General features: G+C 51.8%; 9 protein-coding genes across 9 annotated transcripts; 6 read left to right on the top strand and 3 right to left on the bottom strand.

Moving 5' to 3' along the window:
• Window positions 1-349: 349 nt before the first annotated feature.
• VFPPC_15935 (C6 transcription factor) lies at window positions 350-1,222 on the top strand (the record flags this gene model as incomplete). The annotated part of the gene is made up of 1 exon (XM_018293688.1): window positions 350-1,222. One exon carries the CDS (start codon window positions 350-352, stop codon window positions 1,220-1,222), a length of 873 nt encoding a protein of 290 aa, XP_018146076.1.
• Window positions 1,223-2,857: 1,635 nt separating this feature from the next.
• VFPPC_05322 (glycoside hydrolase family 81 protein) lies at window positions 2,858-6,011 on the top strand (the record flags this gene model as incomplete). The annotated part of the gene is made up of 10 exons (XM_022428447.1): window positions 2,858-3,070; window positions 3,133-3,535; window positions 3,601-3,989; window positions 4,062-4,285; window positions 4,354-4,641; window positions 4,713-4,765; window positions 4,817-5,133; window positions 5,210-5,292; window positions 5,365-5,444; window positions 5,524-6,011. 10 exons carry the CDS (start codon window positions 2,858-2,860, stop codon window positions 6,009-6,011), a joined length of 2,538 nt encoding a protein of 845 aa, XP_022284532.1.
• Window positions 6,012-7,622: 1,611 nt separating this feature from the next.
• On the top strand, window positions 7,623-9,238 carry VFPPC_05321 (MFS sugar transporter; the record flags this gene model as incomplete). The annotated part of the gene is made up of 2 exons (XM_018284535.1): window positions 7,623-7,827; window positions 7,905-9,238. The coding sequence occupies 2 exons, from the start codon at window positions 7,623-7,625 to the stop codon at window positions 9,236-9,238; spliced, it is 1,539 nt and encodes a 512-aa protein (XP_018146074.1).
• A 542-nt stretch (window positions 9,239-9,780) lies between these two features.
• On the top strand, window positions 9,781-10,398 carry VFPPC_05320 (hypothetical protein; the record flags this gene model as incomplete). Its single annotated transcript, XM_018284534.1, has 1 exon — window positions 9,781-10,398. One exon carries the CDS (start codon window positions 9,781-9,783, stop codon window positions 10,396-10,398), a length of 618 nt encoding a protein of 205 aa, XP_018146073.1.
• A 3,562-nt stretch (window positions 10,399-13,960) lies between these two features.
• VFPPC_15934 (hypothetical protein) lies at window positions 13,961-14,614 on the top strand (the record flags this gene model as incomplete). The annotated part of the gene is made up of 1 exon (XM_018293687.1): window positions 13,961-14,614. One exon carries the CDS (start codon window positions 13,961-13,963, stop codon window positions 14,612-14,614), a length of 654 nt encoding a protein of 217 aa, XP_018146070.1.
• A 783-nt stretch (window positions 14,615-15,397) lies between these two features.
• On the bottom strand, window positions 15,398-15,736 carry VFPPC_15933 (hypothetical protein; the record flags this gene model as incomplete). Its single annotated transcript, XM_018293686.1, has 1 exon — window positions 15,398-15,736. One exon carries the CDS (start codon window positions 15,734-15,736, stop codon window positions 15,398-15,400), a length of 339 nt encoding a protein of 112 aa, XP_018146069.1.
• Window positions 15,737-16,961: 1,225 nt separating this feature from the next.
• Window positions 16,962-18,681, top strand: VFPPC_05313 (cyclopropane-fatty-acyl-phospholipid synthase; the record flags this gene model as incomplete). Its single annotated transcript, XM_018284531.1, has 4 exons — window positions 16,962-17,066; window positions 17,153-18,276; window positions 18,325-18,433; window positions 18,496-18,681. The coding sequence occupies 4 exons, from the start codon at window positions 16,962-16,964 to the stop codon at window positions 18,679-18,681; spliced, it is 1,524 nt and encodes a 507-aa protein (XP_018146068.1).
• Window positions 18,682-19,052: 371 nt separating this feature from the next.
• Window positions 19,053-20,396, bottom strand: VFPPC_13812 (lipase/thioesterase; the record flags this gene model as incomplete). The annotated part of the gene is made up of 4 exons (XM_018291584.1): window positions 19,053-19,190; window positions 19,277-19,860; window positions 19,962-20,107; window positions 20,194-20,396. 4 exons carry the CDS (start codon window positions 20,394-20,396, stop codon window positions 19,053-19,055), a joined length of 1,071 nt encoding a protein of 356 aa, XP_018146067.1.
• A 676-nt stretch (window positions 20,397-21,072) lies between these two features.
• VFPPC_05312 (beta-N-hexosaminidase) lies at window positions 21,073-23,337 on the bottom strand (the record flags this gene model as incomplete). Its single annotated transcript, XM_022428446.1, has 1 exon — window positions 21,073-23,337. The coding sequence occupies one exon, from the start codon at window positions 23,335-23,337 to the stop codon at window positions 21,073-21,075; it is 2,265 nt and encodes a 754-aa protein (XP_022284531.1).
• Window positions 23,338-24,418: the final 1,081 nt, after the last annotated feature.

The following is a 24,418-nucleotide window of genomic DNA, read 5'->3' as shown; positions in this document are numbered from 1 at the left end:
ATTTTCCAAGCGGGAGTCTTGTCTGAGGGAAAAGCTGTGGACGTCGGTTCGCATCTTGGATTTGTTCCTCAGCGCCTCGCTTGGTCGACCCGTGGCAACAACAGAGACGCGAAACACGCAGCTTCAAGACGAGTACTCTGCATGGAACGACTTGTGCACCATATTTGAAAATGTATTGACTCAAGTGTATGAGCAGCGCTCCATTACGGCCGAGGTGGTCAACAAAATCGGCCAACATCAACGGGAATGGGCAGATAACCACACCCAAGCTGAATCGTCCACCACGACGATCACATCACCAGGCTCTGGCCAAGATGGCCTAACATCTGTAAATCTTGGAACTCTCCATATGAAGCAAATGTACTACTGGACCATTATGCTGCTTACACGGCCCTTCCTCATCGAGCGGGTGGTTGCGCATGTGAACCAGACCATGCACCAGACTGCCCAGCAGAGCGAGGGACTACGGCCCTGTGCCCTGCCCGATCTTTCCAAGACGCTGGTATATGCCTGTGTCAACTCAGCGATCAAGACTATCAAACTGCTCGAGCCCTTGACGCAGCAGCCCGATCTGCCGGGCCGACTACCTCTGCTCATTAACGCGGCATTCCACTCTGCCTTGGTTGTGGGATTTGCTCATTTTGGCGATTTGTATCTGGTTTTCCCATTGGCAAAGTATATCCATGTCGCACATTCGATTTTGCTCAAGTTTGCAGATGATCCGGTTGCCTCACGAAACTCTACCATTATCGGCTATCTGATGGAGGTTTGTCAGGTTCACATTGAGAAGCGACACGCAGCGAGCATGGATGTTGAGTGCGAAGCAATTGGCAAGCTTTTTGGGCAGATTGATCAGCGCCAGTCCCACGATCACCCAAACTCAGATAGATTGAAACATGCCCAAAAATTGGGCCAAGGCGTGATTGAGGAGGCCGATGCGTATCGTCAGCCGTTTGGCAACGGGCAACCATCCGGCGGCGGGACGTTGACGCAAAACACCTTTACAGACAACCAAATGTCAAACGCAATGGGAGATTCGGGTTCCATCTATGGCGGTTCCGTTGTTTCACAATCACCACCGCAGCCGGTACCTGGCCTGGAACCCTTTGCACCAATGCCGACAGTTCTGGACAGCTCACTGCTGGGGAATCCGCAGTTATTTTGGCTAGATTTCGACAACGATATCTCTTCGTTGTTTACAATAATCGGCCCAAATTCCTGAGTGGGAGGTCCGCCTATACATGGACAACTTTCTATGTGATAGTTCGCATTTTGATACCCACCGTAACTAGCATACTGATCACACCAAGCTATTAACAGCCAGGTGGCTTGAATCGCAGCCGATGTTACATAGACCAGGGACTATTATGCCGAGAAGCCTATAGTCCCGGTCCTTGATCCGCAACTCTTTCCAGGGGTCCGTCAACTGCACGCTCACACACCATGCAAGAATACGCTAGTGGCTCCTGGTTAAATCGGAGACACTACCGCGAGAAGTAATTAAGATGGGATGCGCTGTTATGACTCTGGATGGGGGACTTTAGGTTCGCATGTTCTGCTAGACAAGGAGTAGGTACAAAAGATTGTACCCTACATTGGGCTGCCAATCTGTCATATGTGTGGTGGAAGTTATCTGACTTACATGACCCTACCCTTGGGATATACAAGAGGCATGTTGGAGGCTCTATCTACGTTGGCAATTTTGCCAGGGGTGGGAGGGTTCGTCCTGTCTGTCAGTACTTCAGCGCGCAACTCTGCTTCAGGGCTTTGCAGAAACTAATCCGAACGGGCTGGCATAACTGAACTTGGCCCTGAGTCCCGTTGGCTGACTTGACTCAACTGCCTTTCTTTTGGGTCTGGGGTCTACGTAATAAATAGAGCAGGACTTTGTTAACCGAGCTTCCAGAAAGCAAATTCGGCACAATTCCTCCCGCCCCATATGAGTGCAAACGTCTGATTCAAGTATGTTCTGTCTACCCAGCCTGAGGCAATACGACGTCGTTACTCAAGTTTTCCAAATGAATAAGTGTGTCCGCCAACTCTGTAGCTGGCTGCAAAGCGCAATAGCATCCCAAAGACCTGCACCACCATGGCTACCTGTGATCACACGAGTCGGCCACTTGCACGGCATCAAGTCTTACACAAATGTCCGCGTCCTGGATCATATATAGAGCACCTTCCCTTCTCGACCAAAGCTTTCCAGAGGCGAGAGTCCGCGACATTGTCTCAGGGCGAGACTCCGCGCGGCAGCGACGCCAAAAAGACACGGTCCGAGGAGTGTTTGAAACAACGGCTTGACAATGGGGGAATAATTTATATGATGCAGCTGCCGTTGTGTGGGGTACTGGGGTAATGGTCTTGTCTAAATCAATTTAGCCTTCAACCCTTCACCCAATGCGGTATTCGCAAGTCGGGCCGTTACTAGACCTGGCTACCACACCCAGCCCTTGTTCCTGATCCTCAGTTCATTGAATGGCAAGTCGTGTTGCGGCTTTTCGAGACTATAATTGCTCGGGCTTTGGCAAAGGTCAGAAGGGCAAAACTGCTACTGGAAAAACGAAATTATTCGAGCAGATTGCACAACCACCGGCGCTTTATCAGCACCCTTCAAGTTTAATACCACCGAGGCTAAACTCTTTCATATCACTGAGACTTGTAGCATTGCATTATGTAGGTGATGCATAGGCTAAAGCCAGTGCCGTTTATAAGGCACCGAGACAACTGAAATAGACATGGGCTGTAATTGTCGTGTAAAGGTGACAGGTATAAGTAATGAGCACCTTGCTAGGAAGTCCCAGCTCGGACACAGCGGTCGACTGGCTATTCCCCGCCGGACATTTTCAAAGTGACCTTGACCATGGTCCAGCTTCTTTTGCAAGCTTTGCTAGCCACGCTTGGCGCATCTGCCAGCTTGGGGCAGGCGAAGAATATTGATGAGCATGTCCGAGGGCTGGACAAGCGCGGTTTATTCGGGCCCATCTCTACAAGTTCCGCTGCTGGAATAGCTGGAGGGACTGTAGCCTGTGATGCTGCTCCCGTCGGTTCCTTTTTCAGCGGGTTGAAACCGCCGGTAAGTTTCCTGGTCCCGGACAGATCATCAGTCACAACACGGCGGCTAACAAGCTTTCCCAGTTCCCTACGAACTCGTGGTGGGCGCCTTATGCTGCTCCTCCGGGAAACGGGACCGCGGCTGGCCCATTCCCGTACGAGTCTTCTCTAGACGGGTACGGTGTTCTGTTTGGTGTCAGCGCCAACCGGCAGTTTGACGGCACATCCATCAAACAGCCAACCCAGGTTGACTGGCGAGCTTCATTTGTCGAGCACGGGGGCAGCTTTGCAAACCACAAGGCCGTCGCGTTTGACACCCAGAGTGTGACGGTGCAATACTTCCAGGGGAACGCGCAGCTGACATCGTACTTGGTTCCCGGGTCACCGTACATGACGTTTGAGTTTAAGGCATCTACACCACTGTTCAAGTCTATGAATGGCGGCATAAAATCTTTCAACGGAAACACCCTGAACGTCGGGGCTAGCGGTAGGTTTGACAGGTCCCTTTGTGGCAAACGTTCCTGGCTGCTAACATTCACTCACCCTTCTCAGTCAACGTCACGGGCACAACGTTTACAGTGACTGATACCAAGGACACCACATATCTCATCTACGCGTTGAGCACGGTAACACTGACGGCAACATCTGATTCGTCTGCTTCTGGAAGTATTCGTGCCAACGGTCCTTACAATGGCGTCATTCGCCTCGTCAAGCTGGGCAGTGCTAGCCACAAAACACTGCTGGACCAGCATTACAAAGTGTATCCTACCTCAGCTGGAATGGATTACTCATTTGCCAGCAATTCCGGTACTCTCTACTTTAGCTGGACCACCGTCGGTGATGGATCCAACTTGTTGATGTTGACCTGGCCACACCACCGCCTTAAGATGCAGAGCCCAAACTTTCCCCCCACGAGCAGCTTGGGCTATCTCACAACAAAGGTGAGGATGAGCGTTGCTGATATTTCTTGAATCTGACATCCAGGGCACTAACTCATCCTTTTTCTTCCCCAGGGTTGGATGTATCCTGCCATTGGCAACCAGTGGCAACTGCGCTACGACTTGTCCTCCATTACCTGGAACCCGCCTCGTCCGCTCGACTCCTCGTGCTCTTCCAGCGTGACAAAGGGCCTTGAATACGAGATTGGCCAGCTAAACGCCTCAAGTGCTCCCGTTCCCGGTGACTTTTACTACTGGGGTGGTACACTTGCCGCAAAAGCCCGACTAGCACTGATTGCGTAGGTACCCTGACCAATTTTTCTCCCAACTTGTCTCCCCAGCGACTAATATTTTCCTCTTTGCAAAGTGAGAACTTGGGTCGACAAGACTTAGTCAATAAGGTGGTAGACTACCTCAAGGTATCCTTCAACTACTGGTTCCAGTCCTCGTCGTCCACCCTGCCAGCATATGAGACGGCATGGGGTGGCGTCATCAACAAGGCCGGTGCCAACAACGTGTATGTGGACTTTGGAAACGGATATTACAACGATCATCACTTCCACTACGGATACTTTTTGAATGTGGCCGCAGTGATTGCGAAATTTGACTCTGGTTGGCTGTCACAGCACAAGGAATACGTCAACTACTTTGCTCGGTAGGTGCCTTGCCCAGTCAACGAAGCCTACCGTTGTTCTCGCCCCTTGGACGACATGTTAACAGTACTAGGGATATCATTAATCCATCTCCCCAAGACCCCCAGTTTCCCATAACACGGTGTCGTGATTGGTTTACCGGCCACTCCTAGGCGTCTGGCATCGCCAACAGGGCAGGCAGCAGAGATCAAGAGTCATCAGGAGAGGCCATCAATGGGTACTACGGAGCTCTCCTGTGGGCATCTGTGGCTCTTTCCCAAGACTATGTCAACTATGCCAAGCTACTCATTGCCACTGAACAGCACGCGTCCCAAGTGTACTGGCACTTGTATCCCCAACAAAGCCCGACTGACCGAGACAACCCGTACCCAGAGGCACAGCTTAGAGCCCTGACAACGATTGGCAACGTGATGGACTGGCAGTCAGGGGCGTGGCTCTTCTGGGGTAACCAGAAGAGCGAAATCGCGGCCATCCAGATTTTGCCCGTAACACCAGTAAACGAGGCAAGTAACTCACCCAGGTGATTATCGGTTATGTTCTTATTGAGCATTATCTAACAGCATCACACAGGTGTTGTACGATTCGCAATGGGTCCAGAACGTGTGGTCATATACAATGCCTGAGCTTCTGGACCCGTCGATCGGCGACGAATGGTGAGCAAAACCTCCTCTTGGTCGTGTGTCTTCGCATTATAAGTTTAGCCCTGACAGTCGTCAAATAAAAAGGAAGTGCGTGATCATTGCAGCATATTCAAATTTTAACCCACAGGTAGCCGCCGAATGGAGCGGGAAACTGAGCACATGGGGTTCGTCCTGTCCCCTCCCCTTGCCAAACCGTCAAAACTGCAGACAGGTCACTGACAGTATGGTTGAAAATAACTTTAGGCTCCGGAAATACGTATACCAATGAGCTCTTCTTTATCGGCACACGGCCAAATCCTAGCGGTAAACCCATTTGCGGCACTCTCCCTCAAAACCCGTATGGGAATTTCAAAATCCAAGAGGCCTCCTCGGGCAAGTACGTTACCGCGTCAGCCTCCAATACCAACCTCGTAGCTTCCACTACCTCGTCCGGCTCGGCAGCGGTATTCAAGAGTGCCTATTTGCCCAACGCCGGAACCTTGCAGCTCACCAGCACAAGTCAATACGTAACCGCCGACCAAGGGGGCAAATCGACGCTCGCGGCCATACGTGGTACGGCGTCTACCTGGGAGACATTCATCATTCGACAGAAGCAGGGAGCCAGTTCAGGGGTCTACTCTATCAAAGCTTCTAGTAATGGGCAGTATGTTACAATGGCGGGCGATGGGTCACTTGTCAACAATGGTGCAACTGAGTCGGCGAGCTCCGGCTTTCGTTTTATTCAGGCCTAAGGGGAAGGGTTCATGTCCATGGGGATGGGGGCTGATAAAGCAAACCACAAAAGCTATCCACCTGAGACTCTTGATGTCGCTTTGTCAACTTCATACTGGTGATTTCGTAACAGATTTGGCAGGAGTTGGATGTTATAGGCAAGCCGCCGGAAGCTACCCAATAGACAGAATTGCGCCAAGTGACATGTCAGGGGTATGTGTGCGTGTGTGCCATGTGTGTGTCGAGTACTCGCAATACTAGTCAGATTGCTTATGCATCATAACAGCAGGAGTTCAAACATTGACCAGTAGCATCTTGGCATGACCAATTCATTTACCAAAGTGTGATAAATAATGTTACTACATTCCATAGTAGTGCAATATGGGTTACCAGCCGGTGCCCCGACTGTGGATTAATCAGATTAAATCAATACAACGACGAGAGCAATGAAAATGTGCCTTTTTTGCCTGCCGGGTCTGGTGTCCATTCAAGTGTGCGGCTTGGCCAGCCAAGTCCGAGATCTAAGCCTAACTTAGATCTACATCTCTGCTTTGCTGCCGCTCACACCTAAGCCGGGGGCCATGCCGGGCTTGTTGGCGGACTACTCCGTTACTCAAGGGAACTGCTCGGCAATTAAGGCTGGTCGACACAGCTCGGACGAGCCGGATGTTGTCCTTGCCCCGGGCCATGCGTCTGCTCGAAGGCAGTGGCGCCGCGAGAGGGCCGTATCATTGGCGCCAGCAGGGCTGTTTTTGAGTAACAAACTGCATGTGGTGTTGGGGAAGTGGTGGCGTTGGAGAAATTTCAACATGGCATCTCAATAATTCCACGGCAGACAATGACCAAACCGAAGCCTCTTGTCTAGGTTGACAATGGCGCCATCACCATATGACACCATATGAGCAGTCACAAAGCTCTCGAGCCCACCATGGGGGGGGGGGGGGGGGGGGGGGCCGGAGTGTTTAAACCCGCTACGTCAGCAATTCCTAAACGGGGTCAAAGATGTTGCCAACTGGAGACATTTCTGCACATGCATCGGCCTTTACCCCAACATACAATTGGTTTGCGACGCTGCGGGGGAAAGGAGTGAATCGTGGGGACAAGAACTTGGAATCTCCACACTCTAAACGGGGCGAACAATTTCGCTTCAACTTCAACAAGAAAATAGGCGCTTGAGAGCAACCACCTGGCGTCCATTGGCCGCCGGCTGATCGTCAATGTCTCCAAGAAAGCTAGCCTGAGACTTGGGGTTGATCCACTCTGAAGGCGGAAGAAGAGTTAAGAGTCAAGACCAACGCGGCGGCCGCCGATGACCGGGTTTCTGGGGAATTATCACGAACTTGAATTGCGGAGGAGGGTCTCCTTTAAACCTTGCGGGTCAACCCGTTTTGCGGAGAGGCGATAGAGAGTATACCTATATAATTACTCAAGTGTATCCAAGGCACCCTGGGTCAACATCTTGACTGTTTGGTTGCGGTTCAACATGATAGCAACAGGTTGAATCCAATCCAACCACTTAGCCCAATCCAAACGCAACACAGCTCGATTTTACTGAAACGATTTTTGTCTGATCTTGTTCAAAGTCAGGTCATCTGAGACCCTTTCAATCGACAAGGCAGCAAACCACAACCATGGCTCCCTATCTCGGCCTCCGTGGCTCTGCCCTGAGCCGAGCAATTATCTGGCTAGTTGTCTGCCCGGCTTTCTTTTGCTATGGCTACAACTTGAGTGTTGCCGGCGGCCTGTTGACGCTGGATTCGTTCATCAAGACGTTTCCCCAGCTTGACACAATCACCACCGACGGAGAGCAGCAGCATTACAACTCTACCATTCAGGGTATATTTCCCTCTCGCGTCCTGTTCAAGTCCCCATGATGGCATCATGTGAGAATACAGAATAACACTCAACGGCAGGAACTGTCGTCGCGCTCTTCACCGTCGGTGGCATGTTTGGGTCGCTCTCTTGCATTTACCTTGGAGACAAGCTAGGTCGAAGACGAGTCATTTTTCTGGCGTCTGCCATTACCGCGGTTGGCGCCGCCCTGATGGCCTCGTCCTTTAGCCTCGCCCAATTCATCGTCGCACGGCTGGTTCTAGGTCTGGGAACCGGCGGATATCTGGCCACGGTGCCAGTGTGGCAGTCTGAAATCTCTAAGCCAGCCAAGCGCGGAGCACACGTTGTCACTGATGGCATCTTCCTCGGCGCGGGCGCGTCGATAGCCCTGTGGATCGACTTTGGCTTTTACTTTGTGAAGACGAGCTCCATTTCGTGGCGGTTTCCCCTCGGAATCCAGATTGCGTTTTTGCTCACAATCATGGTCTTCGTCTCCGTCTTTCCAGAGTCTCCTCGGTGGCTGGTCAAGCAAGGACGGCAGGACGAGGCCAGGGAGATTCTCGCCGCTCTCAACGACACGTCCCCAGACGACGAAAGCATCAGCGACGATATTCGGGATATCGAGCTCTCTCTGTCGATTTGTGGAACAATGTCCTGGAGGGCCATGTTGACAAACGGCTCACAGCGCATGTTTCACCGAACGGTGCTCGCGGCAACAGGCCAAATGTTTCAGCAAATGTGCGGCATCAACCTCATCTCCATGTATGCCACCACCATCTTTGAACAGTACCTCGAGATGAGCCCAATCAACTCGCGCATCCTCGCGGCAGCCATGTGCATGACCCAGCCCCTTGGTGGCTACCTGGCCTTCTTCACCATTGATCGCCTGGGACGCCGCGTTCTCATGCTTTGGAGCGCCGCCGGTATGGCCGTCTCCATGGCGATTCTGTCGGGCACGACCTCTGCCAAGGGCAACACGGGAGCCCTCGTCGTGGCAGTCATTTTCCTCTTCGTCTTTCAATTCATCTTCACCGTGGGCTATTCCGGCCTGACCTTTCTCTACGCCACAGAAGTCGCGCCGTTGCAGCTCCGAGCGGCCATCAGCGCCGTGTCGACGGCCGCGGTCTGGATCTTTAACTTTTTGCTGGCCGAAGTCACGCCCATTGGGTTCAACACAATCAGTTATCGGTATTATATCGTTTTCGCCGTTCTCAATGCGGCAATTGTTCCGACCGTGTACTTTTTCTTTCCCGAAACCAGCGGTCGCTCTCTCGAGGAGATTGATGAAATCTTCCTCAAGTCAAAGAGCATTTGGGATCCTCCCAAGATTGCCCGGTCCTTGCCTCACATCCACGGGGCGACGAACGAGACGACATCGGCGGATGCCAAGGGAACTGTAGAGCATAGGTCATAAAGAGGTGAGCCGTAGTCATCATGCGGCACTACATTGGCATCATAAATATAGCATTCATAGATTGGCCTACACAACTCAGCATTAGACGAGAATTTGTATAGAGGGATATGTAGAAATAAAATAACATAAAATAAAATAAAAAGGCGCATCATGCACTGCATGTGTGACGTGCCGACAACAATGCAACTCCCGCGTCTACCCCCAGATTATTGAGGAGAAATGTGTCGGCTGTTCCATCGAATTGGACTTGCCGGCTTATCGTTACATTGCTTCTGGAAACCTTGATGCTGGACCATGCCATGTAGTGCATTTTTGGTCATTGCAGGATCATGCATAGACTGATTTTCCACCAATGATGCCAAGCTAATGTAACTTTCCTGTTTCAGTCATTGCTGGAGTTGCTAGACCCATGAGTCTTCTGTAGTCTCAACTATAAAATAGGAGCCGACTTGCGAGGGAGGAAACCAGAGAAACAAAGCCTCAAGCCTTGCGTCTTAGAAATTTTGACAAATTCACTTGATTTCGCCTACAAGTCTATAATCATGCTCGCAAAAACACTCATTTGGGCCTTTTCAGCCGCTTCGCTCGCTCTGGCGGGGAGTCCAGTCGAAGGGGGAGGATGGGTGCAAGACAAGCCCAGCTTCTCTCAGCAACAATGCGCGGGCGGCAAAGTCAGCGGAAACACATTTTCTATTCCCAAGTCTCCAAATGGCGACACGAGCGGATCAGGATGCTCCAACGGCCACCTTCGAGCGGAGCGCAGGTACAAGGACGACTACTCGTCAGGAATTCGCCAGTTTGGTGGCGAGTTTAAGATTAACTCCATGTCTGGCAGTCGCATCTCTATCAAGCAAACGTTTAATGGCAACAGCGGCCCGTACTTCATCATGGGAGTTGAACAGGGCGGTCGGCTGTATAGCGTCGAGGGCGGCAAGACAATTGCCAATGGAGTTGCCAAGGTCGGTGCCACAGTCCGCATCAACACTGTCCACGACACAAAGAACCATCGCTTCAGCGTTTACGTCAACGGCAAGGAAATGTACCGGGACAACAGTGCACCGGGTGGGAGCTTTTACGACAAGATTGGAGCGTACACCACCAACAGCGGCACCGGGGGGTTGAGCATTACCTGGAACGACGTCCAGTTCTGGCACAAGTGAGGGATCAGCGCTGAAAAGGCTTCAACTGTAGTTAGTTAGATTCAAAAACTACATGTAAATTGCAATCAGCAGTTGTCAACCTAGCAACGAATTCTCCCCCAATGCTGTGCAACACATCCACGTGGATGTATTGAATCCCTCAACCAGTTAGGCCCCAAGAAGTCAAATTGGTCAACAGCAAGATTCGCTGCAGCTGCAGCCGCAACAACTACAAGATGCGTATTCTCCGCCGCGAAGCCTCGCAGTGTCGGTGCTCATTTGGGGTTCAACGGGCTAGAAGTTGCACGGGTTTAGCAAAGACTCCGCATCTCCCAACCCACCGGCTAGGCGGAGTAGCAATGAGTTGAGGGTGCACTCACGGGCTGCTGGTTCGATATGACATTCGCAGGGTCAACAGGAAGGATCTCCTGGCTCGTATTGGGCTGTTGGACAATTTCACCAGCCATGTTGGGTTTCGATGTGATGGGTCGGCGCGGCGCTTGCTGGGGGTTCGATACTTTGAGGCTTCGTCCACTTACACGACAAAATGATGTGATCCTCAAAAAAATGCCCTCGGCTTGAAAGGTATGAAAGCACACAACAACTCATAGTCAATAACAGGCAGGCCTTTACAATATTTATTCCTCTTCAGTTCGGTCGCTCACTATCAATCAACCCAAGCCACAGACTTCAGCTCGGGTATTGCGGCAGCAAAGGCTGACACCGCGCACACAAGACGAACCCTTCTGTCGAGAATCAGCCGCGAGTTGACCAGTAGTCTCAAATCTAACAGCAATTCATTATTCCATTCTGGGTATGTCGTGGTCTGGGCCTTGTCACAGAGCTAACAGAATGGATAGCTAGGCTTTGTCCAGCTGATGGTGGGTCATCCTAGTCAAGTCAGCCAAAGCGAATAATTGGTGTTTCAGCCAAGTAGCTTGAGGTTTTGTGGCATTGGGTGATTCGGGGGGTTGTGACTGGCTGAGCAAGCTTTTAAGCCTGGCTGATAACCTTGAAGAGGCAGCCAGTCACTCCCGAACCGAAACACAGTCAACGCAGGAGTTGCACAACTGAGTTGGTAAAGTTGTATGTAACATGTCATTGACCAGGAGAATATCGAATACTCGATTTGACATTCTCCAAAGCCCATTCTGCGCAAAGAACCCGTCTTAGCTCCGCAAATGTTGTACTAGTCGGCACAGTGAGTGTTTTGATCTGTTGTCACGTCATCACGTCGTTGTACAACATATTCGAAGTGACAGGAGCATTTGAGGGGTGATGAGCAGATGTGTACCCACGCTTTGTGCACCGCCTTTCTTCACTGGCCAGTCTTTGCGGACAATCGTGCGGGACATTTTGATCAGTCTTAAGAAGTAGCCGCCGACTCGGTTTTTGTGGATAATTTGGCTGTGATACAGGGTTGCGGGTGCTTGGCGGCCAGCCCGGTGGTCGACATATTGGTGATGCTAGGCGCATTACCAGCGTAGTCTCTTTCGACATTGTTTGCATCTTGGTAGTCGCCTGGTTTCTTTCAGTAGTTATCGGCTCCAGTGAGACGGTTGGTCGCACCGAATGCTTCGTTGTGGATGGCCGAACCCGAGTCCAATTTCTAGCTGAGTTATTCTTTGCGCTGAAGGGGACGACTATAGGTTGGTAGCATACCAGTAGTGGGAGGTACCTTGGCTGTAATAGATCGACTAATTGGCACAGGCATGACTGAATGAGTGACTTCTGTTAGAGATTCGCGATCGGGACTCTGATGACTCAATCTCACTGGCTTCATATACAGCCAGCTACCGTCGTCACCACAGGCGGCAGAATCGTTGCTACGTCAGGGAGTGCTGCACTTTTACGGATAATGTTACTATCTTTCTAAAGATAACTGACACATCAGCATTTTTCAGTATCGCTATGTTGACACAACCGCATGAAGGGGTGTGAGGGATTGTGTGTGGAGGTTGGGGCTACCTTCACAATCTGCCCAAGTATGGAAACTTTTGAGACTTGTAAGCTTCTATATGCTCTCTTGGGTGCAGCAGTGTCTGAATTATGCTTCATGTTCATAAAAATGTCCGCATTTGCTAAAGTCGTCCATTAGTTGCCCATAACCCACGAACGAAGCCCTCGTCAAGTCAATTTGAAGAGGTACCTTCCTCCCAACAAACGAATGGTTTGTCCTGTCAGCCCAGCTTAGTTTTGTTTCCACGGCAAGAAATATGGCATTGGTATCGTCTACGGGCGTGCTGTCCACGAGTGTACAATAGATGTATACTCACAAAAAAGTGGCGCCAGCAAAGCAGAAGCCCACCACCAGTCATTGCACGGGCATGTGGTCTGTAATAAGATCAATAAGGGGTCGGAGCACACCTTGGCATATGCTGGACGCCTTTCAACCGCCATTGAATTTTGAGTCTTGGGCAAACCTGAGGCAGGACCTGGTGGATGCTTGTGGTTGAAACATCCGGCGTATACGAAATGTTTGATTTTGTCAGGGAGATGGCTTAACATCTAAGCGCAAGAGTCATCCAACCGCATACAATGACTAGCAAACTACAAAAAATTGTTGAATCATTTTGAATACCTTAACTTGTGGGCTACTGCACATGGAAGATATTATACATTGACGTCCCCAGCGAGCATTTATACATGGAATTACGCTCAAAATCTTCGGTCAATGATGAACAGCATCGACCAAACTGGCCGCAGGCTGCTCTCCGCTTAACCAGGCCGTCAGTGTGTGATAATACAATTACAGTATTAGACAAGGCTAAAGTTGCAAAATTCAGTGCGCTTTTGCGAGTCAATCGCCATTCGCATGTCGTTGCTAAGCCCACCCTTTGCCTGAAACGCCGGGGAATTCTTTGCATACACCAGACACTCTAATGATAAGCATAATCCCCAGTGATGGACCCGACTCCAATGCATGGGCTCGGCATCGCGCGCGGCGCATTGGGATACACCATCCTTTTTCTACGAAAGATGAAAGTTTTGCAATAAGGCCAAATTTATTCCCCGGACCCCTGGAAGCCCGATTTATCTTGGCGGCGAGTGGCAGCAGAAGTGGAAAGCTCGCCGGTTCCTGACGAGCAAGTTGACCCACGGACCTGATACAAATCGAAGCCGAAAACAGCCACAAGCCCTGCGAGGGCATCAGGGCCAGGTATGTCAGCGAGGTCTCTCCACGTAGCAAACTCATTCTTGTTTTATCTTCAGCTTCGTCGGCGAAAACCGACCAAGTCAAGTTGTACCTGAGCCGTGCCTCGTCACACGACAATAGGAGAACGGCATCGTCACCTGAGGTCGCTAGTTGATGTGGGAAATTCTCACCACGCCCCCCGTGCAAGTCTGGTTCGAGTTGAAGCGACCTCACTGTCTGAAACATAAGCTCAGGTGAGAAGCCGGGTTGGAAGAAACTAGATGAGGTTGTAGATCGTGGATCGTGGATCGTAAATCTTGACTTGTGGTACTTAAACATCATCTTGCCACTCATTCCTTGCTTGTCTGTACCAGGCTCCCTTTTCTTGGTCAACAACGTTAGGAATACCCTCGCTACAGGTCAACTCGTTTTCTTCCGGCTATCCTGATGCGTTTCTCCGTTGTGGCTCTGGCTCTCGGGCTCGCCGCTGCGGCCACCCAGGGAATCGTTCAGACGCCAGAAGGCGGTCTTCTCGAGCCTAGGACATTTGGATATCTGGACAGGATTATCGGAGAAATCCCAAGGTGTGGCCTGAAAAAGCTCAAAGGAAAGAAGATTGCGTTCTTGTGCAAAAAGGCCAACAAAGTTGGCGACATTGGCAAGTTCTGTGACGGGTTGAAGCTCAACCATCATTGGCGGAAGAAGCTAAAAATCTTTCTTGAAAAGAAATGCAATGTACTTGGCCTTCCAGTAGATGTCCCGCGGACCGAACAGCCATTCACTAATATCACGGATTACAACGCAGACAAAGACCACTCCTCCGGCTCAAACATCTACCTCTTCCGCACTCACTCTGCCCCCTCCGGGCTCCTCTGTGCCTCCGCCAGAATCTCAAGTTTCATCGGCCACTTCTCCGCCTCCAGGGACTTTGACTTCACCCCCCGGGATCCCGACCTCAACTCCAGAGACTTTGACTACATCCCCAGGAACCCCCACCACAACTCCAGTGACGGCCGTCCCAGAAACCAGCTCCGTCCCGGGGACCATTCCGGGGACAATTCCGGAGACAACTCCTCCAAAGACCTCTTCTCCAAACACTGAGCCTCCGGGTGAAACAACACAGACGCCTACCCCAAGCGTCGAACAGCCTTCCACCAAGACAATCACGCAATGCATTCAAGCCACAACCGCCATTCCGTCCTGCGCAAGTGCCTGCTTCAAATCGGCTGGTCCACTGATTGGATGTACAGACAATAGCTTTGGGTGCCTGTGTAAGCCCAGTTCTCAAGGACAGCTCTCTAAACTCATAGAACAGTGTGTCTCGACAGCCTGCCCCCGTGATTCGGCCACTGCAGTCATTACCGGTGCCAGTTCTGTGTGCGCCTGCTTCACCAACAGCCCAGAACCGACGGCTACTACATCTCCTCCTCTGCCGCCTCCGACTTGTACAGACGTAGGGGGACGTTGTACTGAGAGTCCCCCGGGTCAGACTACCACGCCAGTGCCTACTCAACCACCAACATCATGCTCGGAAGGTATGGGAGGAGAAGGATGCCAGGGGTCTGGTACTACTAGCCTGACGACAGTCACAGAGGAGACCCTCCGCCCTTCACCTGTGACATCGTGCGGCAATGGGACCAATGCAGATTGTACGAGTCCGTTTCCACCAGTGGTAACGGCCGCGGCGGCGACGGTTGGATCAAGTCTATTTGCAGTCATCATGGGGATTGCTTGGCTCGTTGTAGTTGTATAATTGAGTATATAGAGGCACACGCCGCTATTTAATGACAGCTCTTTGGCATTTCATTTTAAATCATAACGCTAGCAAGGGCTGCTGAAAACGCTTCAACGTAACATTTTGTATGCCAGAGCCCCCCCTACATTTCAGCGGTAGTAGCAAGCAAATGACTTGAGCTGCTGAGCACCCCCTATACAGTTGTTGCCCTGAGCTTGCTGGGTTGCGCCGCCTTGGCAGTTGGGTTGATAGTAAAAGTTGCAAAGACAACCACCGGGCTTGTAACAATTGGCAATGTTGACAGAGTTGCCGTATTGGTAGTTGTAGCAGTTGTCCTTTCCGCCGTACAAAGCCGTTGCCCATGTTACATCCACATGGCCAACATAGCTTCTGCAATGATCACTGTAGTAGTTGATTTGCATTTGCTTCTCGGCATTCACGGCAGAGGCGGCGAGAACTGCGAGAAAGGAGGCGGTTAAAAGGTACATGGTGGCTTGTTGGCAACTAACAAATGTTGACCCGTGATGGCTGGTGTGACTGAGTCTGGTGTCTTACATGCAGGACGATTGGTATGTGGCTCTTTATGTGCTTGAGCTACTGGATTCAACATGCAAGTTGCGAAGATGTTAGGGGGGTATATATAGTGTTTTGCTAAACAACTTTTTTGCATCTTCACATCGTGTTCTCCATCTGCCCACCATAACTCTGGATTGTTTTACGTCTGGGAAACTGATATCGCCGAGCATGCCGTAGACTGGCACTAGCTTGGTCCTCTCAACTGAACGTACGTTTGCAAGCCGGCAAGTAGGAAGTCGCTTATCAATAAGCTTACCACTTAAGCGTGGACGCACAACAGACAAGAGGGTTGCATTGGAGTGTCATCACTTTGAGTGAGATTGATATCTCGCGGAGGTTTCCAAAGCCACCAATGCCTGAACACGGGTGGGCAGACCGAGGATGCAGCCGAAAAGAAAACTAGTTGGGCTAAAATGATCGTCCGCTACTAAATGGTATTGCTTTTTGTGTCTATTTGGTCACTCTTGTGCTTTGCTCGGCATTTAGCATGAGATTGCCTAGGATAAGTAGATGGATGAAACAAATCGGATCTCTTACGGCCCGCGGAACCGAGGACTGGAGCGAATCACGTGCACGGAATACTCCTGCGTGTCTTGATGGCTGAGAGGGCGGGCGGTGTGTCGAGCACACTGCCAGTCAGTCACAAGCATGTGGTTTGGTCCTCGTGTGGTCTGGTGTCTGCTCTGTATCTATCTCCATGATCCACAAACTTGACTCTTCAAGCGTGGCTGTGGCGGTCCTTGCCCTGACCTAGTTCGTGCCAATCAATCAATCAAAGGTCTGGTCTGGTGCCTGGATTCATGGGCGAGCCCAAACGAGCGGGCCACTGAAACAGCCACACACACAGAGCACACACAAAACACAAAAGCTTGTTGAGCCGCGCATGGTTGTCTGGTTGCTTGATGAATGCTCATGTGGGGCTTGGAGCTTTTTGAATCCACTCCTGGCCGAGCTCGAGCTGGCATTTTGAATTGTGGTGCCTCACGAATCACCCCTTTCATCCACGACGACACTTCAGGCAAAAGGGCTCATCCATTGATTGCTCCCCAGCCGCTTCTCACGACGACGTCACGCCTGTCAGTTCCATTGGCTCACTCGTAACCTTTTCATCCGTCAATCTCAATTGCTTCTGCAATCATGAAGAGCAAGCCCGACCTGGAGGGAGACATCTCCTACATCAAGACGCCCAAGGCTGCACCATCGGCCTTTGAGCAGGTGGATTGCGGCGTCCCCATCACGAATGTAATTTGATTCTGCCTCTCCTTTCCCAGCATGCCTTGCCACCAAGTCAATTCATCAATTGCTCTATGCTAACTGCCCCTTTCAAGTCACCGGCCATTCACAATGCTCCGCTGCCGGCTGAAGGTGCTGGAAATGAGAGCTTTTCCAACATTGTGCTTGGTGTCCTCTTGTTGGGCGTGCCATACCTGATGAGCCGCTTCATCGGCGGCGGCCTCAAGACCACCATCTTTTTTGCCATTCTTACGCTCTTCCCCATCCTCATCGCCTACTGGACCTACACATCCAATTTTAGCCCGCGCATCAATGAGAATGTCAAGTTGCCTGGCCGCCCCATTGAGTCGTATGTGACCTTCAAGGACGCGGCCGACCAGGCCAAATGGAGCGGCACCAACAAGGTGCCAATCCAGACATTTTCTGAAATGTACATTGACGGCAAGGCCGATTTCAAGGGAGACGTCCTGGACATCCTCGAGTACCGTCACGACTGGTCCAAGTTTAGCTTTACCAAGGACCTCTTCAAGTTCATTCTGTTTACGTTTGGCCCCGACGTCCTCTTCCACACAAAGGACCAGGACATGGAGCAAATCCGCCCCAACTACGATTCCGGAAACGACCACTACGCCTGGTTCCTCGGCCCTCGCATGATTTACACCAGCGGCATCATCTCCGACACCACCCGTGAGGAGACTTTGGAGGAGCTCCAGGACAACAAAATGGCCATTGTGTGCGAGAAGCTTGAGCTCAAGGAGGGCGAGACCCTCTTGGACATTGGATCGGGCTGGGGCACGCTCGCCAAGTTTGCCAGCGTAAACTACGGAGCCAAGGTCACCGGCATCACCATTGCTGAGAACGGAGCCGCTTGGGGCAACGATGTCCTTCGAAATGCCGGCGTGCCCGAGGAGCAGAGCAGGATTCTGTGCATGGATTACCGTGATGCGCCAAAGCAAAAGTACAACAAGATTTCTCAGCTCGAAATGGGTGAGCATGTCGGCGTTCGAAAGCTCACCACCTTTTTCCGACAGTGCTACGAAATGCTCGAAGATGACGGCGCCATGTACGTCCAACTCTCTGGTCTTCGACAGGCCTGGCAGTATGAAGACTTCATCTGGGGTCTGTTCCTCAACAAGTACATCTTCCGCGGCGCCGATGCCTCGACTCCTCTTTGGAACTACGTCCGGTCCCTGGAGAGCGCAGGCTTCGAGGTCAAGAGGTAAGTGACCCAACCCTTTTTCGACGCCGCCAAGCTGACAGCTTGCAGCGTGGATACAGTCGGCGTGCACTACTCTGCCACTCTTTGGCGCTGGTACCGCAACTGGGTAGGAAATGCCGACACCATCACGGCCAAGTATGGACAACGCTGGTACAGAGTATGTATTCTCCAAGCAGGGCTCTTGTCCGGTGTGCCACGTTTTACTAACCAGGGTTGTAGATTTGGGAGCTTTTCCTCGCTTGGTCCGTCATTGCTTCTCGCCAGGGCAGCGCCACGTGCTTCCAGATTCTTGTGGTGAAGAACCTCAACTCCGTCCACCGCATCAACGGCGTTGGCTCGCAGCACGGCCTTTCTGGAGCTTTGGCCGCCAGCCGTGCAGCTGGCAAGGCTAGTCTCCCCAAGTAAGTCGGGGGTGCGCATTGCTGACCCGACAGCATTGGAGGGGGACCAGGTGGACGGGCATGCCGGTAGCACGGGAGCGCTAGCACGCCATCACAGTCGCTGACACATAGTCCCCCAACAACAGCCGACAGGGCCAATAAAGGAGGATGCGATAACATTTCTGTTGTAGCACAGAGAATGAGTGCAAGGTTGCGGAAAAGGAAAAGTTCATAGAGCTATCGTCTTGCTTTTGGCGTATAGAAGTTGCACTGGTCCGGGTTGGTCATGATGAAAAGTGCATTACACATGGATCAATCACATATGGCGCCATTTTTTGAGTGGCAGAAGAAAGAGGGCAGGAGAGCCATTACTGGCTGGCGCACAGGCAATTTAATCTATAATATTTCCCTCAACCACGCCTTGACCTTTTTGCCCTGCAGCGTTTCTGTATTGTCACCAACGTAGAGGTTATATACCGGAGCGACATGGCCTTCACGGTGGCCGATGAACAACTCCACATTGGGGAGGGCATCCTGTTTTTATGCATCAGCCTCGGTGGGCAAGCAAATCGACAGAATGGTGTGCCGGACTTTATCACCGTCCGTTGGGGATGACGTACCTGGAGCTTCTCTGCCAAATCTTCAATTGCAGGCAGCAAAATCTCGTTTCCTCCGCCAAGAATTAGTACTCTCTTGACTGGGAACGCAGCAAGCCAACTCTTCGGTGCCGTCGAGGCGCTTGTAAAATAGTCCTTGTCTGAGCCTCCGAGGAATGCGCTCGACCAAGGCTTGTCTACCGCCGGGGTGATCAAATCGCCGCCAGAGTATATCTCCCGATCACCATGGTCTTCACCGATTAGTGTCCACGGCGCGATGCCCACAGCTCCCGCCAGCGGCTCGCTCAACTCGAGCTTGGGGATGGCCGGATGTCCATGGGCGAGGTGGGACAAAACCCCCATGACCAGGTTTCCTCCGGCAGAATCACCTCCGATGAGCACCTGAGACGGCTTTCGGCCCGTGTTGTTCACTATGTACCGTAGTGCTGCCACTGCTTGCGTGAGCTGGGTAGGGTACGCCGCGCCTGGCGCCAATGTGTAGGTCAAGACAAAGACGGCCAAGTCTTGATTAGACTTTTGAGACGAAGCAACGAGGCTCTCGAGGAACTTGAAGTATCCCATGTTTGCAGGGAGACAAAAGCCGCCGCCTGCGAGGAAGTGTCAGTACAGGACCCCGATGACTACTTTTCCTGCTCTTTTTCATCTTTTTGCTCTTCTCTTTTCATGGCAATCTGCCGCAATTACTTACCATGGTACCAAATCAAGACATTTTTGGCGTTCTTATTTCCAATCCAGTGACCGTGGGCTCCAGCACCAAGGTCTACAGTCTCGGGCTTAAACTTGGCGGAGCGTGCGTATTGCTTGTACACGACGTCGGTCAAAGGGGAGATTAGTCTAGCGGTAAAATGTCAAGACCCAAATCTTAAATTCATACAAAGAAAGGCTCGCTCTGCCATATTTGCAGCTAGGCCAACACTTACTGCAGTTGAAGGGGAGTCAGTCTTGTCGTGGCCTTTCTCAAGATGGCATACGCAATGTGAAGGTGAAGGCTAGGCGCGTCTCGTTGGCTGCGAAACAGTCCGGTCAAGACAGATAAGACTCCCACTGCAACAATAGAGGCGAGGGCAGGGAACAGATCGAGCATGCCCAAGATGGACAGCTTTACATTCGTCGTCGCCTGCATGATGGTTGATGTGTGGTGTTAATATCAAGGGTTGGCCTTTCGGGCGGAATGTTGTTGGAAGAGGGAAATGGATGAAATGCCCCTTTTCTGTGATGGCTACACGTCAAACTATTTGTCCGCTCTTTAGGAACCAAAAACTCAATCACAAAACCGGGAGAGGGCCAATTGGGTTTGGGATATTGAGTGCGGCACAGTGATGCCTTTGATCCGTGTATTCAACCGTGATGACATTTGACAGCCGGCCCGAAAGTGTTGAGAGCAGATGTTGCGTTCCCGGACCTCGGATGCGGGACCAGCTGTCATGCCGGCTCCGTGTCTTGACTTTTGGGTGCATGTATTGACGAGAGATGGCGGCGTAAGGAATGGGCCAATCGCATGATTGCCTTGGTCCAGTATAATTATGAATAATAACGGATTGATGGCCACTTGGTGTGAACTTTGGCACGTTCATTTGTGCATTTTCATGGACAATTGCGAACCGGGGAGCAAATCGCGGAAATCCGTCCCGCCGGCCCAGACATCTCAATTCTCACTCGTACATAGAATCAAGAATATCATCACGTCTTCCATATCACATGACCCACTTTCAGCATCCAAATACAGTATTAAGCACCTGTTGACTATTTTTCTGTTTCTAACTTTTGTGACTTCAAAAAGTTTCCTTTCTGGCCCCAAACTAAATCACTGAAGCCAACACCCACATGATGGCAACACCGAGTGCCAAATTAGTCCCAACCTTGACCAACGCCGCCGCATCTCCGGTCACAGCTGGGGGCGGTTTTTGTGAATTTGACGTCAGTCTAGCGACTCCTTCTAAAGAAAGGCTCTGCAGTCCTGTGCCTGTAATGTTTTCCAGCGGCGCAACCAATGCCATTTGGCTCCAGCTAAACCTCGTGTTGCGACCGCCATAGACGTATACCTCAAAGCGTCCCGCAAACTTGCCATTGACCCAAGCCAAGCTGCCGTGCAGGACGTCAGTCGCAATGGTAATCACAGCAGGCAGCGTCGAGATTCGCACAATGTTGTGCGCCGAGGTCGTGACATTCTCCCAGATCCGCCCCGGATGGCCTGGGTCGAGGTCCAACGCGTCCTCTTCCGCAACAGCTCGCAGCGGATATTGCCACCCGTCTGAGTTGAAGACGAGGGTGCCGTCTTGACCGAGGGAGAGAGAGTTGTCCGGGCCGGTAAGAGTGAATGGACCCGTGGCGGACAATGTCAGCGTGTAGTTCATGCCTTTGCTGCCGTGGCCGAGGGAAACATGCTGTCCGTCCTCGCGGGACCGGTTCCATGACACCAAAGGCTCGTCAGCATGGGACGGCAGCACTCGGTCGAGGTTTTGGCCAGGCGCAAGCGGCGAGAAGAAGTCTATACTGGGCGAGACCTGGTTCTCAGCAAGCTTCTGTCCTCGCCTCCCGCTCCAGGATCGAGCGCCGACCAAGGCAATTCCCCGCCGCATCGAGTAGTACGCCTCGAGCTGCGTGGATGCCGCGGGACCATTGTCATTCCACGCCGCCATGATGGCTCCCCTGTTGCGAGGCGAATTGTCCGGCAGCTGCATTGTCTTGTTGAACGGGTTGTAGTCGGCCGGCGTCCACTGCCAGCCAGGCTCGCCGGCAAACTCCAGCACGCTGGTTTCATTGAAGAACTGGGGATACCGTGCCGGCAGGATGGGCATGTGGTCATTCTTGATGGACGTGTATGCCCAGCGGTCCTCCGAGTTGATGACATCGTATCCGCTGTTCGCAAGGAGCACCGGGTCTGATTCTCCGTATTGCCAGTGCTGAATCACCACGTCCTTGGCAATGGTGACGTTTTCCGAGGGTTCGTTGGTGCCCCAGATGCGGATTCGCTTGCCAGCCTTGGAACGTATAAACTTGGACATGTCGTTGACAAAGTGGATGTAGACATCCGCCAGCTTGGCGTCGTACTCATCCGCTCCGACATGGACCTCCTTTGATTCAAACCAGGGGAGGAACTCGGCCCAAATGCGCTTCACGGTCGGTATCGTCTCCGGGTGTGAAAGGTTCAGCAGATCGCGCTTTGGCAATGCCAAGTGCGGCTTCCACTTGGTCAGATACAGGCAGTGACCTGGCGCCTCAATCTCTGGGATGACAGTGACTCCCCTGGCGGCGCAGTGACGCTGCAAATCGGCAAAGTCGGCGCGAGACAGCGTCTCGTTTTCCCTGCCGTGAATGATGCCCAGCAGAGACTTGTCTTCGGGCAGCAACGAAAAGTGCGAGTAGACGTCCTGCCACGATGCGTTTTGCCCTCGATTCAGCGGGTAGTTGTCGCTCAGGTGGTAGTGAAACTCGCCCATCTTGAAGAACGAGGCATAACTGCAGAGCTCCTTGAGAAATGCTGGAGAGTACCACTTCCGTCCTGCGTCCAACATGAAACCCCGTGTTTGGTAGGCCGGCCCGTCAACCATGCGTCCCAGAGGAAGCGTTCCATTATGTGAGAGCAGATATTGAAGCACTGTACGTGTCCCCCACCACATCCCACGAGCTCCTGTTCCTCCGATGAAGACGCTCGTGGGCGATGCGTGTATTTCGTACCCTTCGGACGTCTGGTTGCCATTTTCGTATACCACTGAAGAGGCGTTTCCTGTAAAGGAACCAAGAAGAATGCCGCGACTGGTGGTGCGATCGGGGAGGCGGTCGACACGCTGCAAGGTCCAGTTGGATCGTGTAAGTTTTGCAAGGTCTTCCCGGAACAAGGTAGCAAAGTCGTAGCCGCTCGGCGGAATCAGAGTTAACCCATCGTCGTCCCTCTTGGAAGCGAATTTGTTGTCAATGTATATTGTTCTGTCGCTGGACCCAACGTTCCACGAACCAGCCGACGACGTGTCCAGCGTTTGATCAAGGACTGGTGGCAGTATTTGGATCCCCCAAACAAGAGTAGGTGCGCCCAGAGCAAGGGCTACCGCAAGCTTTAGTTCCATCAGAGAGACGGTCGGTCGAGTGTGCAAAGAATCCTGAGTCTCAGCAATGTCCTCGGTGATGGGCCTATACCAATGGGACTACATCACCATCAAGTCGTATCCTTTATATCCTTCGCCATTCCGTTATGTCTCGCAGGGCGAGATGAACAACCCCCGCCAATTGTTATAACCATGGACAGGGAAGCCCATGTTACATCTGTCGGCGTTGAAAGCTTCAATGTAACCTTGATGCAATGTCTAAACCTGGTACGGATCTACCCCTCTTTGTCCTCAGTTGCCTGATTGAACAAAGCCGTACGTCAACTGTAGCTTCTCTTTTCCTTGGCCAAACCAGTATCAACCAAGCATTGTCAGGATAATGTCAGTGCAACCACCTGCGTAGGTTCCTGTAGCGTAAGTAACCATCCCAACGTTTGCGGGGCAGTACATTACAAACCTAGGTATGTAAATCAATTGCCCCAGGAAACAGAATGGAAACCTCATGGAAACAATGAGGGGCTGTTGTGTGGGGGTTTCAATGTTTAGTTCCGTGGCAATATAAGCTTATTAGTTAGCGTATGACGCCAGACTTCCCGCTTTGCCTGACAACTCCGTCCTCTTTGGAAGATTTGGATCACCAACCCTTGATTTCGTTCAGTCACGCGCTTTTCTGGCATCCAAGAAGACAACTCATGTCTGATTAGAGTCATGCAGCCCCCAACATCAGATACAGTGCTGATCATGGACTTGGATTGTTTCGTGTTTCATTCCTTATTCCTTTTTACATTAATATCTTGCTACTGTTTGTAGTTCACAATTCACCCGTGCTCTGTCGACACCCTGCATTTCCAAAAACGCGACAAACTGCATCATGGCACTCTCCCCACCGCAGACATAGTACTCGGTGCACTCATTATTCAAGAAGAGGTCGTCGTGCTCTAGAGAAAACAAATCGATTCGATCTTCCTCTTGTTCGTCGCAATCTGAAGAAGCTTGCCCGTCACGGGTAAGTCTGAGCGTCGCGTTCCTCATGTTCTTCCTCCTAGCAGCCAAGGCGTCCACGCGTGACTGGAAAGGACCGACGCCGCTGGATGCACTGATC

Source organism: Pochonia chlamydosporia, chromosome 3 (assembly GCF_001653235.2).
Source record: "Pochonia chlamydosporia 170 chromosome 3, whole genome shotgun sequence".
NCBI lineage: Eukaryota > Fungi > Ascomycota > Sordariomycetes > Hypocreales > Clavicipitaceae > Pochonia > Pochonia chlamydosporia.
Note: the sequence above shows the minus strand (reverse complement) of the source record. Positions and strands in the feature narration are given on the sequence as shown.